The following is a 21,498-nucleotide window of genomic DNA, read 5'->3' on the forward strand; positions in this document are numbered from 1 at the left end:
ATGTCTCTGTGTGCACGAGAAGAACGGATGTGAAACCCTCTTGCTTTGAAACAACAATGCAAGCAACTTTTAAAACGTGCATAATCCCTTATTCAAATTCCTAAATGTTTGTAGACTGGTCAGACATCATCTGGGTTATTAAGAACTGAACAATGACTTGTTAAGATCCAGCTTGAAATATGTGAAAGTCTTCTATTTGTGAAAACACACAAAAAATATTTCTATTATTTATTTGCAATAGGCTATCTTTGATGCACACAAGACTGAAAACCACAATAATTGGCCAATATGAAACTCTTTCTGCAAACTTTCTATCCAAAATATCTTGCACTATATCAATGTCTTGATGTATTTGTGTTTCTTACAAGAAATAATTACACATTTTTTTCATTTTATTTTCTGATCCATTCGTTGCCATAGTTGTTCTTGCAAAGTTAGCAAATGGTTTATCTTACGCGGACAGAAACTTAATACAAACAAATTAAAATTCATAAAATTTTAGTCAATTATTTGGAAATCATTTAAATTGAGATTTGAGAGATACATTTTCTCTTCAGTAAACAAATAACCATCAACATCATAAGTTCAGTTCATGAGTTAAGTTGCTAAAGAAATAGCAACTTTTTTTGTTGTTATTATCATTATATTAATAGTATTAATAATAACAATAACAGGCTTGGAGAGTTTTTAGGCAGGCTGTCAATTCAGCATACATGTAGCAAAAGAAGAATTTATTATGGTTTTATTATTATTATTATTATTTCATATTAGGAAACAATCATTAAAATTTTTTGGATAATGAAGGACTTCCACAGAAAAAAATTATAACAAACAACTAAAGCTTACAGATAAAGTGAATTATTTTGAAGAATAAATTACCTTTTCTGTCAGATAAAATATGTTCGAGAAAAATAACAGAATCCAGTTCAGCTTGTCAAAGATGATAATGTGATGTGTCCATTACGCACCATCAGTATCGTCAGTAAAAAAAAAAAGATGCTTCTGTCTCTTTAAGCAGGTGAGTCCTAGGTGCGGTCCATTCCTTCCAACGTTTCCGTACCTGCACGCACTTGGAAACAAAGCACGTCCGCCAAATCTCCGGCGGAGACACCAGAGGAAGCTCATCATGTCAGATCGGTGACCCGGTACTGCGGTCCATTTACTTTTTTTTATAATGATCTTAAGCTCGGTGTCACAGGCAAGCGCGCACAGGTAGACAAGACAGATTCGGACTAGAAGTCTTAGTTTTCTTCGGTTATTTCTGAGGGCTATGTAGAAAAGGTAACATGAACATTGTCGCATCTCTAGCGCTTCTACAACTGTTTCTATCTGCGGCAGGTGAGTTGTGGTGATATAATTCTTCTAACAGGTGTGTTGAAATGAGGTTTAACTCCTTTCTTCTCTCTCGTCTTAAAGCGACAGTTTCGGGAAACGTCTCCACCGAAACTGTCCAGTCAGCCGCACCGGGCGACGTCGTTTTACTTCAGTGTTACACCGGAGGGAATCTAACACCTGTCTGGACAACGTGGATGAAAGACGGTCATGTTATCGCCTCAAACGGTGAGCTACATGTGGACTCTTCTGCCAAAGACCCGCGGCTCACCTTGGAGCGTAACGGGAGTCTGAGCATCAGTAAAGTGATTTCTGATGACACGGGGAGCTTCCTGTGCAGCTCCAGGCTACCAGACAACAGAACCATCAACGCACATGTCCTGCTTCAAGTAACCAGTAAGTGGGGTGGGCATGAAGTCCAGTATGGCTCCAGTCTAATGGGATTCTTCTGGGCGTTGGTTGCCCGCAGTTGCTGAAGCAGTTTTTCAACCAAACTGGTTCTTCCACATATTCACCTGCCTGTTCACATGACAGCAAGCGAGCTGTGCATGACTTGATGAAGTAGTTTTTTTACTTTCTATTTGGAAACTGGTTGGACACTCTCCTATCTAGCTTCTGTAAATCAAAGCTCCACAATCCTAGTAGTTATGTACTGGTTATTGGTATCTGCCATGGTTTTTAAAAATTAAAAATGTCAAAAACTGCTAAAGCAGCCATTCTCAAGGTCAGTCAAAGGTCGGTAACCTGCATGTTTTAGGTGTTTCCCTTGGTTAGTTTGACTGAATCAAATGAATGGCTCCTCAGCAGGTTTCTGCTGAACTTGAATCTGTTGGTTTGCAGCAGGAAGACCTCTAAAGCATGCTGGATGCATCCATCCATCCACTTTTTTCACTTTTGATATTGATACCGATATCTGAGGTTCCGTATCGGCCGATACAGAAAAGCAATGCAAATTCAGAGTATTTTTCTTTTGCGCGTTTGGCCAAAATACGTAAAAATAACACAACTTTGATTTGTTCAGTGAGTGCGATTAGGAGTATAATACCCAATGTAAAATAAATAATAATGAAACTGGAACTGACTAAAACAATAGGTTGACTACCTTGGCCAAACATGTAAGAATAAACTGTAACAAACCTTCTTTCAAATAGTCTGGTTGTGGAAAACATGAACACCTATTACTCTTATTAAGGTTTTAAATCAACAGTTTGATCAGCTGTTATGATTAATAGATATCAGATAATATTACAAATTTTCTTTCCAATTTTTACGTAGATACCATTAAACTAATATTTTGACTTATGGTTGTTATATTGTGAGGCTTGAGTTGCTCATTCAAATTTGTCATCATCAGTTTGAGAAACCTCTGCCTCATTACCTTTTCTGAAAGTCTAACCAACTTTGGGTCTGATTGGGACATTTTTTAATATTTTGAGGTAGGAGATTTTGAGTTGTTTGTTTGTTTGTTTGTTTGTTTCAATACAGTGTGATCAAGATTTTCCTCAATCCAAACCACAGCTGCAGGAAGTAGATGTTAAGACAAAATGCATAGTGAAAATACACTTTATGAATGAGTATGTGTGCCATTTTTGTTGCCGTCAACATAACCTGACGAAGTTCTTTATCTTAAAAATATGCACCAAAATTAATTCTGAAACTATTATCTGAATTTGCAAGTAATCATCTTTTTCTGTTTCTTTTTGTAAGAATGAAGTTGCTCACATTTGTAACATGCTGAACTCTTTTATTTCAGGTGGACCGAACAACGTATCTACAATGATTTACCCAACAATTGTGCTACCCAACAGGACACTGGTCAGTAAGAAGGGAGACAGCCTCTGTTTTAAATGCATGGCATGGTCCTCCCCATCTCAGCAGCTGAACCTGACCTTCAGTGGAGCTTCGAACAATAACACAAGCCTGGCTTTCACGCCATTTCCAGTGCTGGATTACACTATAAAGGACATCCAGCCCAGCAATCAGGGAGTTTATACCTGCAGTGCCCTCAACACCGTCTCCAACCGCATGGTCAAGAACAGCACTGAGCTGCTGGTGTACTGTAAGTTGCTAGAGTAAAGAAACACGCTGTAATTCTGTGATGTTTTTTTTTCTTTCATATTTAAGGGTTCAACTAAACTCAATAATAATCAAAGTTAAGGTACTGAGTAGAGTATTCAGAAATTTTACTGAGGTAAGAGTAGTGACCCTTCATATTAAAATTACTCAGTACAGAGTAGTAACAATACTCTGAAACATAATTTCTTTCTGAACTAATAGAAGCTCCATCTATCAGCGAGTTAACCACTGTGCGGCTAAATGTAATTCTCTTTTTGTAAACTGTCATACATGATATTAATCATAGATTAAGCCTATGAAGTTGGAACAAATTGTACATTTGTGACATAATTAGATGTTTTGCTGAGTGTTTCCTTATTTGTCGACACAAAACTGGTTCATCCCTTGAGTTTTGTAGCATCCCTTTGTCTGAATGACTAATAAATCAGAACTCAGTGGCCTTATCAATAAAAAAGCAAATGTCCAAAGAAAAGCAGAAAATACTTCAGAAAACATGGAAAATACTGCTTTTGTTCACTTAAAAAGAAGGATTTAATTTCATCCATATTCCTGGAACTGGATTTTTTTAGGGGTATCAGAGATAAGAAGGCTGAAAATAAATGTATGCCTCAGAATCTTATTTTTATACCATTTTGAAAACCTTTTTTCTAAAGTCCTACTTTACTTTGGTGTTTCACCTAAATCCTCAATAAAATTCATGAAAGTTTGCGCTTGTAATGTGATGAAATGCGACCACGTTCAAGTGGTGTGAAGGTTAGCAAAGTCATAATGTAGTTATAATGTAGCGGGTTTAATGAAAGTTCTTCCTGAATACGCCTCCATTTATAAAAGAAGAATAATGGTTTAGTAATTAAATCATAGAATAAATAATTTCTTTAACTCATCCTGTTTTTCTCCCCGTCTGTGTTTGGGTTAGATATTCCGAGCGGACACCCTGACTGTATGTCCGTGGAAACGCAGAACTCCTCCAGTGTCCAGCTGAACTGCTCCTGGTTCGGGGCGTATCCGACCCCGGAGCTTCGGTGGGGCAAAGACGGAGACTTCCAGGTGACGGACAGCCTCGTTGTGTCGCTGAACAGATCGACGCTGCAAGAGGGGCAGACACTGACCTGCACGGCCCGGCATGAGCTGCTCAAAATAGAAAATGAGAGATCTTGCTCCATAACGCTCCGTAAGTACCCTTTAAAGAAATGAGTCATTTTAACACTGTCTTTTCAGTGATCAATAAAACAGTAAGTGATACTGGTCACTTCCATCTACAGAAGTGATCAGTATTTTCACCCATTCTGAATTACTAAAAAGTTCAGTTTATATTTATAAAATATGATGAATTTAGGCTTTAGTTGGATTATTAAAAGTCATGGTTTAAACAGTAAATGTAGCAGTAACTGGTAGAAAGGTTTGTATGATGGCGTATTAAAGTTATTGTAGAGAGAAAAAAAGAAAGGAAGAGTAAATTTAAGTGAAAAAAACTCAGAAATTTTAGATGAATCTCAGAATTTTTGTGGAAAAATCATGTAAATGTCTGAGTTTGGAAAGTCAAAAAAATTGCGACTTTTGAAAATGTTCTGTTTGAAAAGTTGAAAATGTTCAACTTTTGAAACTCAACTTTCTGCAATTATTCTCAAATTTTCCTATTTTTTTCTAGCAAACTTTCAGTGTTTTGAGATTAGAAATGTTCTTATTTGTTCTAGAAAATTTCCTTGGTTTTTGGCTCAAGTTTTTTATTTTCCTACTTTTTCTATCTACAATGTCCCTTCTACGCTGTCGTAGGTTTGAGAGTGTAGAACAAGGCACATTTAACAGCAGCGCTCTCTGTTTTTGTGTAGATTTCTGAGTATTCACTCTACAGGCGTGGCTGTCATTCCTGCTTTAATGTGTAACAAGTGCAATAAGACAAGAGCTGTAGTCTCAGCCATGTTTCCTGTCTCAATTCTTCAGTTCTCTTAGTGCATCACTAGAGTTCCTTCACATTTTGGAAAAGTCAGATAATTCTTAATTAATGGACTGGTTTTCACATTGATTTGCATTAAATATTTTTAATATTTGTGAAACATATAAGATCAGAAAACTATTCAGAAATGTTTGTCCATAAACATCCAGAATGTTATAAAAACTCCAAGAAAATCAAAGCTGAAATGTTTAAGTTCTGCTCTGCTTTAATTGTTGCTGTATTGTCATGCTGCCTTTGCTGATAAGCTTTATGGATAAGTTGATTTCATTCCCCAGCAGGACTTGGCATCTGCCCACACTGACAAAGGTCCTAAGGCTTGGCAAAATGTCCTAAATATAAAATCTCAGTTTAAAAAAAACAAACAAATTTGATTTACTATTCTAATAATTTTTTCTGTAAAAATTTACAAATGACTGAAAAAAACCTACTGGATTCAATGTCATAAAAAAATCTGTGAAACACATGAGTCAAACATGATGATACCTCTTGGATGGACTATCATCACTTTGACCAGTAGAAATCCAAGTGGTGCATTGGTGAAAAAAAACAACATAAAATCGATTTATAGCCTATCCCTCAAAGTTACCAAATACTAGTTTAATGATTGTGATTTCTGTGTGTTTGGCCAGAAAACTCTGTTAAATATGCTGGAGGATCTGTGGTGCTTTTGGTCTGTTTCCGTTTTTAAAACTCTCGAAATTATGTAACAAAGTTAACAGCAATACTCTATTGTCTCTATTTAAGTAAATAGCAAAGTAGGTCACACTTTATCTGACAGTCCTGGAAGTTAATGATTATTGAATAATAGGTTTAGTGCAGAAGACACCAACTCCTCAGGTCTTCCTGACCTTAGTTCCTGGTTTAAATGAACGGCCTATTACAAGGCCGCTGGAGAACATGGTGACACACTGATGGACCATTTAATTTTGGTGTGTTGAAACAGGGATGCAGCACAACCACAGACCTTGGTTTAGTGTGAGTGGTAGCATTTTATGAGGACAAAAGGTACATTTAATGTAGAAGCTTCTATTGGAATAAATCCTGCTGCAGGATCCTGAGGTTTCAGTAGAGCTACTTTCATCTCCTGTGTAGATCTCATGTTTCTGCTGTCTGTGGTGCAAAACCAAACCTCTTAAAATCCCTTCAAACAGCCGGATTAGCTCGCATGTTACGCCCATGCTTGGACTTCTAGCACAGAAATATTCAACACAAAGTGTGCGTCGTGTGAGTAATGCATAGTTTGCATGGTGATCTAATGTGGTCTCTCCTGCCCAGGTGATAGGTCATCATTCATGGAGCAATGTTTTGGTTTGTTGTGTGAAAACCTGCAGGAAGCTAATTTTAATCAAAACTTATTAGTTTGGAAATATGAATCAAAATATTTCCAACTACTCATTCTTCAGAGTACTAGAATAATCTTGTGTTAAAGTTTTATCTTCATTTTTTTGGTAACCTCTGACTTTGACATGTGGGATTTAGAGTTTTGCTTAAAGTATAAACACACCCAGTGATGAAGCTGGATTATTCCTGAGTCATGCAGTGACATAAACATCCTTATCACATGAGGAGAGTTCTTCAAACACAGAAGGGGTGAAACTAAAGTGTGTTTAGGTGTACAAGCTGCTTTTATCCTGTCAGTTTTCATTGAGTGATGTACAAACCCAGAGTTGAACTGTGTCTTTGTCAAACAAACAATCCAAAAGCTGTTCGTAGGACATCTAATCTGAAGGATTTCACAATATAAGATTACAAAATTTATGAAATGCTTAATGAATTACAGCTCTCTCACTCTCTCTCTCTGGTTCTGTAAAAATAATGTTTCATTGGGGGATAATATTTTAGTCAAACTGTTTACAGGTCAGGTGACACATATAATGTTTGTGAGAAGATGAGCTGCGTTTTCTTTACAGATGTCCACAAATCTTTGTCTATATTCTTCTCAAGGGAGGAAATTCAATTTTATTATTGGGGGACAATAAACAAAGAGATTTCTTAAAATCAATTTTTTTGGTAGGAGTCGGCAAAGTTACAATGAAATGTATCGTAAAATGTGTAGCGGGGACCTTATCAGCACTGCATAGAGTTTACTGAATAAATTATAATCATTGTGGTTGAAATGTTATGGCTAAAGTGTATTTAATAGTCAGACCATTACAATAATGTCCTTTATTAGTCCCGTATCTCCTATATATATGTATTGAGGACCAAAAATGACTAGTAGGTGGCAATGCACATAAAACATGTTGTTTTCCTCATTAAACAAACTTTTGAGACACATAGAAGTCAGACTAAAATGTAAATGTATAGATATGAGTTTGGTTCATCTAATCTCTGCTGCACTTTTGCAAACATTTAAAGCTCTAGATGAAAACAAGTTTTAATGAGTAACCCCACTTAATAAAATTCCTCATAAATATTGGAAAATCTACCTCATCCTAGCACAAAGTCAATCAATTTTTTTAATTATTATTTTCATTAAGTTAAGTTATTTTCATAATTTCAGTTTCAGTTTTCTGGTGACTGGAAACACAGCTGTAGACAGAAACTCTTATTTCTCAAATAGTTTTGGTGTTGGAAGAAACCTTTGGAGATGATATATTTTTTTGTTTCTGTATTCCCAGGAGCTCCGTACCCACAGGGCGATCCGATGGTCTCAGTTCTGGAGGGAACCAACGTGACTCTTTCCTGCCGTGAGATCAGCTCAGTACCGGCTGCCAACACCACGTGGAGGAAAGGCCAAAGTCTGGAGCCGATTGTTCCTGGATCCAAGTACATCCTGTCTGTTGAAGGCCCTGACCTCAAGCTGACCATAGTCAACATCAGCAAGTACGATGAAGTGTACTACTTCTGCCGCAGCGAGAACGCGCTCGGGATCCGCGAGCTGGAAGTCTTCCTCACTGTGAAAGGTGAGTTTATTATAAAAGCATATATGAAGTTATGTGAAGGGCGTGGCTGGAGTAAATGTAAAGTTGAAGAGATGTAATCTAGAAGCCGGTCAGTCCAGGTGTTGACTCCACGTCTGGAATGCTGACAGACCTGCCGCTCCACCGTTTAACCGTCCTAAAATCCTGTCATTGTTTTTTTTTTTTTTTTTCTCAGCATCATCGTCGACGTACACTGGAGCGGTGATCGGTGTGTTCATAGCTGCCCTGATCACGGGCTGCGCTTTCATCGTGGCTAAAATACTTTACTCCAGGAGACACACAATCTGCCTGGGTAACTGTTGTTTCTCATAATACAGTGTTTGCTCATTTTAAACCTTAGATAATGGACCAGTGCTGGTATTTGAGACATTGGTCTATACTAACCTCTTTTTTTTATTATTATTCTTTCAGGAGGAGGTTTCATGTGAGTATCTCAATCTGGATAAATATTTTACTTTTTTAATCATAAAAATGTCTTTGCAGCTATCCCTACTAATGCTGCCTGTGGTTGGTTGCATTTTGCAGTTCTCAGGATGAGGGGGCAAATTAAAGTGCAGTATTACCTCAGTATAAACTATTAATTATTAAATTGACATTCTTGAACTCTTTTGTTTCATGACTAAAAGTAAAATGCTTTCACCAAGATAAACCCACGTCTACAACTTCCAAAACAAACTCAGAAGTAGAAACTTTCTGAAATACTGTTATCCCAGATGTCATAAATATAGATTAATTAGATTGTTAATAAAACAAACAAAAATAAAAGTGGGTATAAAATAACGGTCTAACTGGATTATTAATGATCAAATGAGAAAAATTAAAAGTTTTTCATTTATAATGACATTATTTCAGTTAGATAATATTCAACACCATCAGCTTAAGCATTATAAGTCAATACATACTTTGTTGTCTCAGGAATAAAATTTCACCATGTTTAAATTGAAGGATGGCAATTTCAAATTCCTGGTTAAAAGTACACTTATGTATTTTATATATCTTAAAAATAATAAGTAAAATTCAAGAACACATTACTTTTCTGCTTCCTAAAAATCTAAAAACAGCAAAGTGAATTGTTTTCTAAAGAACTGGAGGAGAAGCTTGATGAATGACTGAAGCCCACACTAGAAGTCACTTTCAGTGGCAGTGAAGCACGGAGATGGGAGTATTATGTGGTGGGGTTGCAAGAGTGTGGACATAGATTAGCAAGATTAGCAATCTCGGGTTCCGAGGAAGAAAAAAACCCAGCAAGATGATACAAAATCAACTACAGGAACTTTTCTAAAAGGAAAAACGTGAAAAATCCGACCAAGTTTTAATTTGAAAGACAAAGCTACAAAGAACAAGAAAAAAAATTATTAAAAAAAATATAGAACAAAATGTAGATGCATTAATAGTTTACTTTGACATTTAAATTCTACTAATAATAATTAAACTACCATTTGTTATTATGTTTTTTTAATTTTAGGGGTACTGGTAAAAACTTAAAATGATCACATTGAACAACAAATTCACAAATTATCTAATTTACTACATACGTTTTTTTATCTGTAGTTTTTAAAGCTTCTATTCTGTTTTAATTTTTACATGTTCTTGCAGTATTTAGCTTCTGCGTTTTATCTGGTAATAACAATAGACTGAGATTCAAAGTGTTTAGTCTTTTTTATGAATGAAAGTTGAAAGATGATGAAACGGTTTTGTAAAATAAAAAAACGCTGATTTTTTTGAATCTGCTGATAGTCACTGCAGATCTCTGGAGACTACCAGCAGATCTCCAGAGATCTGCAGTGTGTGCTCACTGATGGGAGTGGTTCTTATCACCAACAACTGCAATGATATGCATTTGAACTGTTGCCAAACCCTTCTGAGAACAACCATCGCTTCTCAGAAAGCCTAAAAAAAAAACCTCACACTTTGTATACTAGAAATATCTGAAATTTTTTGATAACTAGCGTGAATTTATGTTTACATTTCTAATATATATTTTTTTCACTTCATTTGAGTTATACACAACAAAATTAGATGGGTAAACTACGAAAACATTCCAAAATTAAACTCCCAGACGTAACTACATACTTTATGTTCCTTCACATTGGCTCAGTGTCTCAGCCACAAATATTTCCACATGACTTTCTTTATCCTTTACACTGATGCTGATGAGTTTACCTCCCATACACCAGAATCTGGCATAATAAATCATCTGTAGAAAATGTAAAATATGAATAATTTACAGCTGCTACTACTGCCAAGTCACTTTTAATTTGTTTCCATTTTCTCTTCAATTTCAAACCTAAAACATGTATAGAAATGATATGCTGACAAACAAAAGGTGTAAGAAAGAAAGTTTAAGATGATAAGAAAACAACAACAAAAAAATCCATCCTTAGTGAGTATTAAAATCTTTTTGTAGTTCTTCTGTTAATTTACTGAAAAACACTGTTTTTATTTTACATTTAGTCTTTAGTGTTCCAGCAGAGTTTGGGAAAATTTGAAACCTTGTTTGTTTACATGTAAACCTGTTTGTGGCGGTTTTGTGCTTCATCGCTTTTGCTTGGGAATTCCAGCATTTCTTGGTAGGTTGCCACCGACCACAGCTAGTTGTTTGCCTCTCAAAGGCATCCTTGTGCTCAGGGATCGGCTCCAAAAACAAAGCTTCTTTCATCCGAACAGTTTATTTTCAAAGTTGTGTTGCAATCAAGATTCAGTATATTTTCACTTCCTTTGGAATATCAAGACGGGTGTTAAAAAAATGATCTCATGCCCTGAGTTGTAGGTCAAATGCGAGGTTCAGTTTTCCTTTTTGCAGCCAAGCTGAGGACAGAGGAGACGTGGTGGACCTGGTGGAATCGGACGATGAGCAGATCTTTCAAGACGCCGTCCCCCGACTGCCTCCTTTAACCAACGGTCGCCACACGACACTCGTCCAGATACATCGGATCCCTTCCAGTAAGATGTGTTTAAGTTTTTTTTTTTTAAGGGAGTTTTTAATTATATTCAAGCAATTTGAGTCCAGAACAGTTTCTTATTTAAGCTTTGTTATCTGCATGCTCCATAAATCCTAAAAAAACACAGTGCTTAAGCTGCATTTTGCTTCAGGAGTTTGATAAAATGTTATTTCACAGCTTTCTTTTGGCATCTGGGTTTATTGAAATCGGCTCTTTTTCAAAATCTTTATTTCTGAAGCTTAATAAATCTGGTCTTTCTACGCAACACTAACTACAGATTCTACAAAGGACTTTGGTACACCTTTTATTCAGATTTTAAAAATTATAAAAAATATACTGCTCAAAAAAATAAAGGGAACACTTTAAGTGTTAAACACCTGTTTAAGTGTTCCCTTTATTTTTTTGAGCAGTATATATAAATGCCTGTGGTTTCGTATAATTTTATTAAATGCAATTGAAACAAATGGCAATATAGCATTAGGATGTACAACTGTACTTATGGTAAATGTACTTTTTTCTGTGAATGTTACCTTTCAGAAATAGATAAGCTAACTAGTATATATTCAAAGATTGTTACACTTTACTTGTGGTTAGATATGCTCCATTTCAGGAAATAAATCACTTTGACAAAACCACAGGTCCATCTTACAGCTCTTGTATAAATGTGTATCAAAGACCAAATATCTGAATTTCTGAATGAGTTTGCTGTTTACTAATAGAAAATGAAGAAAATAATCACTCTATTGGCTTAAAACACAAGTCTTAATATGGCAATAAAAAGAAATGAAGTTTCCTCTACTTCCAAGTCAACTTATTTAATTCTCAGAAATTTTTATTTTTTCTTTTGAATGGTGAAATAAAATTAAAGATGGTGTGTAAACTGAAACATGTTTCCTTGACATAGGAACCCTGGTTTAAGCACTCGGGTGTTTAGGAATATAATGCATCCCTCTCTGTCCAGGTGAGGATCACGAGGTCATCGTTGAAACACATCCAGAGCCGCCTGAACAGAAAGAAGAGCCGACTGAAGAGCTAACAGAAGAATCCAGAGAAGAGGTGGAGGAACTCGTATCATTTTAGGGACAAGATGCTTGAAAATTAATGCGTCATTTCTAATGACAACTGAATTAGACTCCAAAATGGTTTATTTTTTTTAGCAGTGTTGTACATTTTTGTATGTTGATTTGAAACATTTTTTGTTTGTACAGAATTTTGAATGAGTGACATTAAAGCAGGAAGTATGTGTGAGGAAACCACCTTTTTTGTTTGCTTTTCACATTCATCACACACTGTACAAACACTGCCTATCCCAGTACATAAAGCAGATCTGAACCGAAACTTAAAATATGCCACCATCAGTTCAGAGCTGTGAGACACAGACTGGCTCACTTCCAAAACCTGATCAGAATCAAAGCATTTTTATGTCTGGAGACTCTGGATCAGGGATCTTCTTGTGTTCGCCAGAATCACACTGGTACTGCTGTTTTGCTTGGCGGAAAATTTTAATCAGGTTATGTAAAAAAAAACTTACATAGATTTTAAAGTAAACGGACAAAATTTGACAATAAAATGTAACCAAATCAAAAAAATTTTAATTCAGACAAAACAAGACAAACATTCTCTGAAGCACTAAAATTGATTCTTGTGCTTTAAATTGAATAAACATCAAACACACATCTAAATAATTTCTAATTTATTGCCCATTATATCTAATTCACATTATGCACATTTACGGAGTCCCTCAGTTTGCACATTGAATTTTTTATGTGGGATCTTTTTAGTAGGTCAAAGCAAGTTAAAAGCAGTTAAATAATGTATTACACTGTCAAAAGCAGATCCAGCAAAAAAATTAGTCTGGCTGGAAATGAGCCGTGTGAGCTTAATGTGAATAATTCATGGTATGTATGCATGTTAGGAGTTGGATGCCAACCAATGTTTTTTTGTTGTTTTTTTTTTTTTTTGCCAAATATGCTGCTTACATGACTACAAGAAGATAACTGATGTTAAAACTTGCTACCTGAGACATTGATAGTTGTCATAAATTGCAGAAATTGTGTTTATAGTTCTTAAAGTCAGATATATCAAAAGAAATAAATGGAACTTTGTCCTTTTTTTTTTAACTTGACTGGAATGTTCTAAATCCTTTTTAACTAAATTTATGCAATAAATAAAAAAAAAATCTGACTATTAAAGTCACTTTATTAATAAAACATTGACATATACATTTGCCAAGCATTGATTGAATTGATTGCAGCTGGTTTGTGTCAGAATTACTGTTGGCCTTTATCATACAATGCTTCAAGATTAGACTCCACTAGACATAAGGGATAGGTGACATTGCCAAAAGGATATTTTTTATTTTATTTATGTACTGTAATAATCACAGTCCTGATTTTATTACAAATTGCCTACATAAAAACAAAACCCATATACATAAAACATCCTTCGGAGCCTTTAGGAACATCTTTTTATAACAGATTTTCATCTGTCTGTGGATTTTGCTAATTCTGGTAACTGCTTAAATTGTATACTTTAATTTAAAATGTAACAACGATTGCAGTCTTGCTCTATAAAACCTCGTATCTCAAGCCAAAGGACAAAGAGGAGAAGGAAACGGATGCTTTTGGACAACAGCTCTGACCTGCAATAGTGGAATGAATCTGTTATACAACTAATATCAAAACATCTTTGCTACGGAGGATTATCTATTTAATCCTTCACATAATTTATGCATTTACTGTTTGCCATATCTCAGTATGGTATCATTTTCAAATTGCACCATACTGAGATACTTGAAGTTGATCCAAACGGTCAGCGATCCTTCTACACCCATGTACTAAAGTCATTTTGTTGGCTCTTAGCTCTACATACAATGCATTTGAATTCCTTCAACTTCTCCGTCAAGCTCTTAAGGCTTACGTAAATGTCTGAGTTGCTCAGATCAGGTATCTCAGTTAAACCTAGAATTAAATCAAAGGCTGCTAAGCTTTCTTTTTGACTTTGTCTGCTGTCATGGAGTCAACATATTGTTTTCTAATTCAAAATCAGATCTTAAGCACAACCACCAAGAGTTAAATCTTTTATTTTCTTGTACCTAGTCTGTTAAATTATCCAGTTAAGCTCATCAAGAGTGTTTAGCAAAAATAATATGACTCAGATTAATCTTAGTCATGCTAGTGTCTGAATAATGGTAAGTCATCATATCAGGGAGTCAGATCTGGTTTCCTTCACCTTCACTCAATAAATGGCGTCACAAGGAAAGAAAACATCTGTGAAAAGTCTAATGTAACATATGAGGACATCAGGCAGAATATGGGCACAAATGCATCTTTCAAATGGTTAATGACCCTAAAAAGAGGCCTAAGAACAACAAAGTCAATGTTTTGAAGTGGCCATCATAAAGTACTGATCTCAGTTCCATAAAAAAATGTGAGCTGATCCAAAAAGTTAAGAGAGAAGTGCTGAGCTGAACGAGGCGGCTGTTAATGTTAATTCAATATTTGGAAGCGCGACCAACAGGGACTGAACGGCTTCGTTCATTTCCTCGGCTGCCATTGATAAAACTACAGGCAGAATACAATTCGAAAAGAGCGCAGAAAATCAACATCACTGTTCACAACGTCTCCCTCTGTTCGCTGATTGGCCCGGTTTAATAGAAGAAGTATTTTATAAAAGTTATACAGTTTAAAGCAAGTGCCAAACTCATTTAAGATGATAAATATTGATAAAACCCATTAACAAATTGCAAAGATATAAAGAAATGGCTGACTCTGCATTCAATGAGAACTTAATGATTAATATCAATATATATATATATCAATAATATAATTTAATTTGACAGTGTAGAGATAACAGCTGCTTTGATTTGATTGATAAAATAATATTTAAGCTCTCTGCTGTTCACCCTGAAGGTTCTATTTATGTAGCAGAGTCTAGAGGACCACATGTGTCGGCCGGATTTGGCCTCTGGGCCTTGAGTTTGACACGTGTCATTTAAAGTTCTAAATATAAAGACATTAATAAAAAGGATATTTTGTTATTCTGAATTTGTAACTGACCTTAAGGGAAAAGGTTTAGTCTGACTTCTGGTTTAGTCTTTACATGGAGTCTGTGTGTTATTGTGTTTGCCTTGTTTTTTCTACTGTATTTAAGTTGTTTTTTTGTTGTTTTTTTTTTACTCACATTGTGTGAAGTGCATAAAGTTCACATGCAATAAAACGTGGCATGAATAAAACTGCAACCACTTAGCCACATTAAACAATAACGGGTGGGGAAAAAAAAAACAAAAATCGTTTGTTGGAATGTTTTTATATCTTCCTGGGAGGTGTGGTCAAGGCTTGCATTGGGTTACGTAACAATAGAAAACGTGACTACGTTGGGCGACGTTGACAGTCAACAGTACTAAGTGACTCAGGCGTCAGGAAATCAGCTGAACATTTCGTTTCTGACTGCTGCATTTTTCACATAGCGAACGTCCGACTTCAGAGAGGAAGGAGCTCCATCTCTTCGTGAGTTGGTAAAACTCTCTGGTTGGGTTTTGATGGAAAGGAGCGCTCAAGTTAAACGGACAGACCCGCAAGTCTGAAGAATGTGAAGAAGGGAAACGATGTGCTCTACGGAAAGCAACACGGAGCCGCAGCCGACATGTAAGTGCTTATTTGTGAATGATCTCTGAGCGGAGCTCCGTTACCAGGCAGCGCTCCCTGGAGACAGGGCTTGAAACCTCCCAACAGGAGGAAAGAGAGGGGAAAAAAAGGAAAGGAAGGGGGGCAGGAATTGGTCCAAACGACCTGCTGACCCTCACTGCGAGATATGAGTCTGTCAAATAGCGATCATGTTCCGATTTTCCATCTTCCTCCAGCGTCGGACCCAGCTCTCCTCCTGGAGCTGAAGACCAGGCGGCCTCCGTCGCTGCTGGACCTGGCGGGATGCGAGACGTGGAGCGTGGACTTCTCCCCGGACGGAGACTGGTTCGCCTGGTCGATGGGACACGGCATTGTGTGGGTGGTCGCCTGGCCTCTGGACTCCGAGTAGGTTCACCTGCACGTCTGTTAATCCCGGCAGGGTGCGTTCACGTTCCCGTAGGACATTCGGACACCTTTGGCTGATGTCAGCTGCAGTCATACCGTTTAACGCGCTGGTGACTCCCAGGTTTTAAATATTTGAAGTGAATGTCGTTGTGCTCGGAAGTGATGCATGATTGCTCATTGGTTATGCTGCAACCAAAAGGAGCAATGTAATCATAAAATCAGCCTAATATTTAAAATATGTGCTGAGTGGCATTTTAAAAATGTATCTTACAGAATATATAATGTTATATTACAGTAGCCTGAAAAATACTTTATTGTTCTATGAATTTGATTATGCTTAGCGTGTAGCCTTGAATTAGCTTTATATGGTCCTCAATTGCAGATTAATAATGGTATAAATTTGAGCCTCCAGCAAATGGAGATGTTGCAGGTGAACTTTTTAAAGTAAAATTGTTCAGTACAGCAAACAGTATTTTTATTTTCATTAACCATGTTTTTTTTGGCCCCGTACGGGGTCTTTTTTGTGGGCTCTAGTGTCCCTTTTTTCAAAGTAGGCTGACAGGAAAGGGGAAGACATGCGGTAAACGTCGTCGGTTTCCGGGAGTCGAACCCGCGGCTACGTTGCCTCTGAATGTGGGTCGCTCTGACCCCTCCGCCACCACGGCACGCCCAACCATGTTTTTTACTTAGATTTTAATATCATTGAAGTTAAACTTGTTAAACTTGGTGAAAGACAGCAAAGATTTCAGAAAGTTCTCATTTTTGTTAAGATTAAACGAACAAAATAGAAAACATTCGCCCAAAATAAAAATAAATAAATAAATAGAAGCCTGTACACCTTTCTTTTATTAAGGAAAACATCTGGGACCATTTTCAGAACCTACAATAAATTTCTTTCTACTTTGTTTCATGAAAATAATGCATGGTTCAATCACACAAATTAAAGATCTGCAATAAAATTACTTAGCATTTTTAATTAGAAAATATGGCCATTGAGTGCTTTCATCTTGGTGATTTTCCCCTACAGTGCAAATAGTTTGGATACCAATGTCCTGATTGAAAAATGTATTAATTTATTAAATTTATTAGTGCTTAGCTTTATATTTTAAGTATTTCGTTTTATTTTTCCAAACAATCGCCAGTAAATACCTGTTTTCATACTATTGATTGACCCACACCTCAATCAATTCCCATTTCTAGTCATGGGTAGTGATAAATGTTTCTCTTCAACCAATGTTCAGATAAAAATTTCAATCATATAAAATATTTCAGATCTGTTTCACATGTCATGATGTAGTTTCCTTAAAAAAAAAAACTCTTTCTGCATCTAAAAGTGACCATTTTTCACCCCATTTTTGGTAGATTTTGTCGTCTTTTTCCCCAGTATGTGCTCTTTCCTGGTCGGGTTGGTTAACAATATTGTACATCAGACCTAATATGATCAATATTTGAGTATTGCATCATGAAAAGTCAAACAAACCAAATGACTTCACCAGCACTGATATAAAAGCATCAAAGTGGGCGTTATTTGCTGAAAAACAACAGAAGCAGAATATCACACTTTCCCAGTACACAGCTAACAACAGAAGCAACTAAAACTGCCTCGCTTCATCACCGGCTCAAGCTGCACACCGCCTACATTTGGTATCTGTGTTCTTGATTGTACTCTCGCCCACAGAGAGGGGCAGGATGGAGAGACGGACAGGGCAGATAAGAGCTTCAGCTGTGGTCACCCAGTGTGGGCGCTCGCCTTCGGACCCAGACCTCCCAGGTCTGCGGCAGCGGCTCGCCCGACTAAGCTGTCTAAAGGACCGAAAGGGAAGAGCACTCTGCTCCTGGCCACCGGCTTGGAGAACGGGGTGATCAAGGTGTGGAACGTGCTAACAGGTTCGTGATGTTTGTGTTTCCTGTGGTGCATTGAGCTTAAAAAAAATCTAAAATAGGTTTTAATTACATTCTCTTCATTTCCAGGGAATGCTGTTTTTGATCTCCACGGCCACGAGGGCGTCGTCAGGAATCTGGTTTTTCCACAGAACGGATCGCTCACGCTCATCTCATCCTCCCGGGACAAAACTTTGAGGATTTGGGACCTGGCTCACAAAGGTACACAATTTTCTCAATATCAAATAGCACTTAGATTTTTTATTTTTTTTAAACAGAATACTAAATCTTTTTTTTTGTTGATATTTTGGAAAAGGAAGCTGCAGCTTTTCCTGTCATTTACTGACATGAAGCTCCAAATACTTTGGCACTGACTGCTGGCTCCCGCCATCATTTCTCTTTTGTTTTATCTGTACAAACTGAACCAAACCTGTTTTAATTTGGATCCTCATCATGTTCCCTTAAGGGACTCGTGTTCCCTTTCTCTTCAGTGTACAGTTCCATATCTAGGACTCTGTCTGTTCGCTCTCCTGGAGCTCACTTACTTTCTTCCTTTTCACATTTCAGGTAAAAAGGTGCAGGTGCTTTCTGGCCACAAAGACTGGATCAGCTGCTGCAGCGTCTCATCAGACTGCAGCATGATCGCTTCCGTTGGCAGGTTTGACAGAGTGAGTAATTTCTTCCTTCACATTTGTCGCGATGTGTTGAGATCAATACCAACATTTGCATATGGGAACTCTCAAAGGAGGCTATTTATGTATTTCTGCATGCCTTCAAGGCTCACAGTAAGAGGACTGTCTGGAACATTACTTTGAGGAAACACTCAGGCATTTGAAGCCAGATGTTTAGAGACGCTGTTAAATCAGACTAAACTTTTTCAGGTCAGTTCAGGTTACAACAATTTGACCACCTGGCTATTGCTTGTGTGGAACTATTGAAGCAATGTCTTCTTCTGCTTCCCCTATGTTGCAACACATTTCTTGAAGTGCACCAGTCCCTCCTGCAGCAAAATATGTCAACATGATGCTGTTGGCCTTGTACTGTGCAATCTGGATGGGATTCTCTTCAATTATAAAAATGGTCACTGTGGTTTAAAACTTCCCTTTCAGACAACAGAATGTGTCTCCAAAAGTTACAATCTTTATCCCTTTGTTGAAAATGTGAAGTCTCATTACACTTATACTTCACTATATTGACAAACCAGAAGTCCCCTAAACTCTATGGCATCTGGAAATTGTGTCAGATGACAAAATTGTGGAAGTCCACAACTCTCTTCCTTATATCTCCTTGGATTTCTTTGGTTTCGTTCACATGCATGAACACAGAGACTGCTTGTGAACAGTTTCCTGTTGCTTTTGAGCTGGCAGTGTTCTGATTATCTGCTCCTGTGTTGCTGGAGGACTGACAGGAAGTTGTGAACTTCGGTGTCTTTGTTCTATTCCCAAGGAGCAGCAGGGTAGAGCAAACATGACACATTCTCAACTGTTGCTTAAGTAATCCCAGATATTTTACTCTCTCCAGACTCAGCACACCCACTGAGAAACCCAGACTGTGATTGAGTATCAAGTTACATGATTTGGCTACATTGCAATTTATATCGCGATTCCCACTGATAGGAAAGCAGTGAAACTGAGAGATATCTTAACCCTCCCTGAACTTGCTTTGACCAGATGGTGTGCCTGTGGAGTCTGCGCTCGTATACGTTTATCAGGAACCTAACAGGAGGGACCAATAAGAAGCTATGCCTCCTGTCCTCCTGCGACTTCTCTCCAGACGGAGCGGTTCTCGCCACCGCCGCCTTCAGCGGCTGCAGCTGGTGGATCGACCTTTGGGATCCCTACACGGCCGAGAAACTGGCCACTCTTGCGTAAGTTTCTACCTTTTTCCTGGGGTCTTGTTGTATTTTGGTGTTTAAGGACTGACTTCTGTTTTTTTTTTTTTTTGCAGAGATTACTTTGAAGATTATGGGCAAAACCAAATATCTGCAATCCAGTTCTCCCCAGATGGTTTGTATTTGGCAATCGTGACTGATGACAGGCAAGTCTTTCTCAGTTTAAGTTGAACGTATGATGATGCATGGTATAATGAACTGGACAAAAGATTTCAGACCGATGTGTTGTGTTTTCACAGAGCTCTGAGAATCTGGGAACCTGGAGAGAGACACATGACAATGCAGACAAAGAGAGACCAAGACTCCAGCGGACTCTGCTGCAACTACCTTCCACAAGGAGGCGTTATTGCTACAGGGTAAAACCAAAATTAAACTAAACTGATGTTCCTGCTGATTGCAGGTGTAGAAATGGCATCTATGTAGCTTAAATGCATAATATATTGGCTTTAAACTTTATTTTCCTAAGTTCTGACTGGAGCCAAATTGGGAAATAAGATGATTAAAAGTAGGATTTATTATTTTAAATCTAACTGCCTCAAACTTCAGTTTAGGTGAAGTTGGACTTTATGATGTATATCAGATTTTTTTTTTTTTTTGCCCTAGTGTGAGCTTCAGGGCGTGAACTGATAATTGAACGTTATCTTCTTCTTATTGTTTTTTAAATTTTATTTTTAAACTGCTTTTTTAGTTTTTTCTGTTTTTGGTCGGCAATAGTTTTCACCATGGAACTTTCCTTTCAACGTCCTGTTCGCCTAGCTTAATTGTTGATCTTAACTGAAGGAAAGACAGGTCTGCAGTTCTTTAAAATAAATTATTGGTTCTTAGAAGTGAGCCAGGTTGATCTGGATTGTCATTTTTTCTTGCATAACATTTACGAGCAGCATTTTGTAATGTAATTAATCAAGAAAAAAAAAGCAAAAACAGAGTAAATATTTTCTCACCGCACTTTAATAGCAATTTTGAAAACTCTCCTTCTCCTCTGTCAGGACCAGAGACGGCCATGTGAGGTTCTGGAGGACACCCCGGACGGTTCCCAGTTTGTGCCACCTTTGCCGCTCCATAATGCGCCACTCAGTGTCAACGCACCAGATCGAGGCGCTACCGCTCCCCAAGCGGATCCTGGAGTACCTCACCTACAGAAACATCCCGGAACGCCTCAAGACCTGTTGCTCGTCTGACGAGGAGGACTGGGAGAGTTAAATAGGACTAATAAATCTGACAACTTAGTAACTTTATACACTAACAAACTTGCCTTTTTGTTTACCAATAGGAGATGGGTTCAAAGTTTGAGATTAATGAAAACAATCTAGCAATGTAATCTATTTTAGATGCACTAAGGGACTTCATTTATTGCACTACCACTTTAATAAGACGCATAAAATAATTGTTCACATATGACTTGAATATTACGATTTTATACTGCTAATTTATTGTGTAAATAAGAACTGTAGATATATTTCTAATTTCT

General features: G+C 37.2%; 2 protein-coding genes across 3 annotated transcripts; both read left to right on the forward strand.

Annotated features, from left to right (window-relative positions):
* Nucleotides 1–1,039: 1,039 nt before the first annotated feature.
* vsig10 (V-set and immunoglobulin domain containing 10) lies at nt 1,040–13,415 on the forward strand. Its single transcript, XM_028034286.1, has 9 exons — nt 1,040–1,338; nt 1,417–1,728; nt 3,086–3,391; nt 4,325–4,579; nt 7,984–8,268; nt 8,462–8,578; nt 8,698–8,710; nt 11,090–11,229; nt 12,190–13,415. The coding sequence occupies exons 1-9, from the start codon at nt 1,287–1,289 to the stop codon at nt 12,306–12,308; spliced, it is 1,599 nt and encodes a 532-aa protein (XP_027890087.1). The 5' UTR covers nt 1,040–1,286; the 3' UTR covers nt 12,309–13,415.
* A 2,165-nt stretch (nt 13,416–15,580) lies between these two features.
* On the forward strand, nt 15,581–21,439 carry wsb2 (WD repeat and SOCS box containing 2). Of its 2 annotated transcripts, XM_028034288.1 has the most exons (9): nt 15,581–15,874; nt 16,090–16,258; nt 17,937–18,145; nt 18,230–18,361; nt 18,707–18,807; nt 19,810–20,006; nt 20,087–20,176; nt 20,270–20,386; nt 21,017–21,265. In XM_028034288.1, the coding sequence occupies exons 1-9, from the start codon at nt 15,835–15,837 to the stop codon at nt 21,228–21,230; spliced, it is 1,269 nt and encodes a 422-aa protein (XP_027890089.1). In that variant the 5' UTR covers nt 15,581–15,834; the 3' UTR covers nt 21,231–21,265. The 2 variants fall into 2 exon arrangements, with proteins under 2 accessions (XP_027890089.1, XP_027890088.1); XM_028034287.1 differs by lacking the exon at nt 15,581–15,874 and having other exon boundaries at nt 15,922–16,258; nt 21,017–21,439.
* The last annotated feature ends 59 nt before the right edge of the window (nt 21,440–21,498 follow it).

The sequence above is a fragment of the Xiphophorus couchianus genome, chromosome 12 (assembly GCF_001444195.1).
Source record: "Xiphophorus couchianus chromosome 12, X_couchianus-1.0, whole genome shotgun sequence".
NCBI classification, from domain to species: Eukaryota; Metazoa; Chordata; class Actinopteri; order Cyprinodontiformes; family Poeciliidae; genus Xiphophorus; species Xiphophorus couchianus.

Bases quoted from the DNA above. Each gene is read 5' to 3' on its own strand.
- vsig10 (XM_028034286.1), top strand. From the start codon at position 1,287: ATGAACATTGTCGCATCTCTAGCGCTTCTACAACTGTTTCTATCTGCG. The intron at 1,729-3,085 runs GTAAGTGGGGTG...CTTTTATTTCAG, and splicing joins TGTCCTGCTTCAAGTAACCA to GTGGACCGAACAACGTATCT. The intron at 4,580-7,983 runs GTAAGTACCCTT...CTGTATTCCCAG, and splicing joins ATCTTGCTCCATAACGCTCC to GAGCTCCGTACCCACAGGGC.
- wsb2 (XM_028034287.1), top strand. From the start codon at position 16,041: ATGAGTCTGTCAAATAGCGATCATGTTCCGATTTTCCATCTTCCTCCA. The intron at 16,259-17,936 runs GTAGGTTCACCT...TCTCGCCCACAG, and splicing joins GCCTGGCCTCTGGACTCCGA to AGAGGGGCAGGATGGAGAGA. The intron at 20,007-20,086 runs GTAAGTTTCTAC...TTTTTTTTGCAG, and splicing joins GAGAAACTGGCCACTCTTGC to AGATTACTTTGAAGATTATG.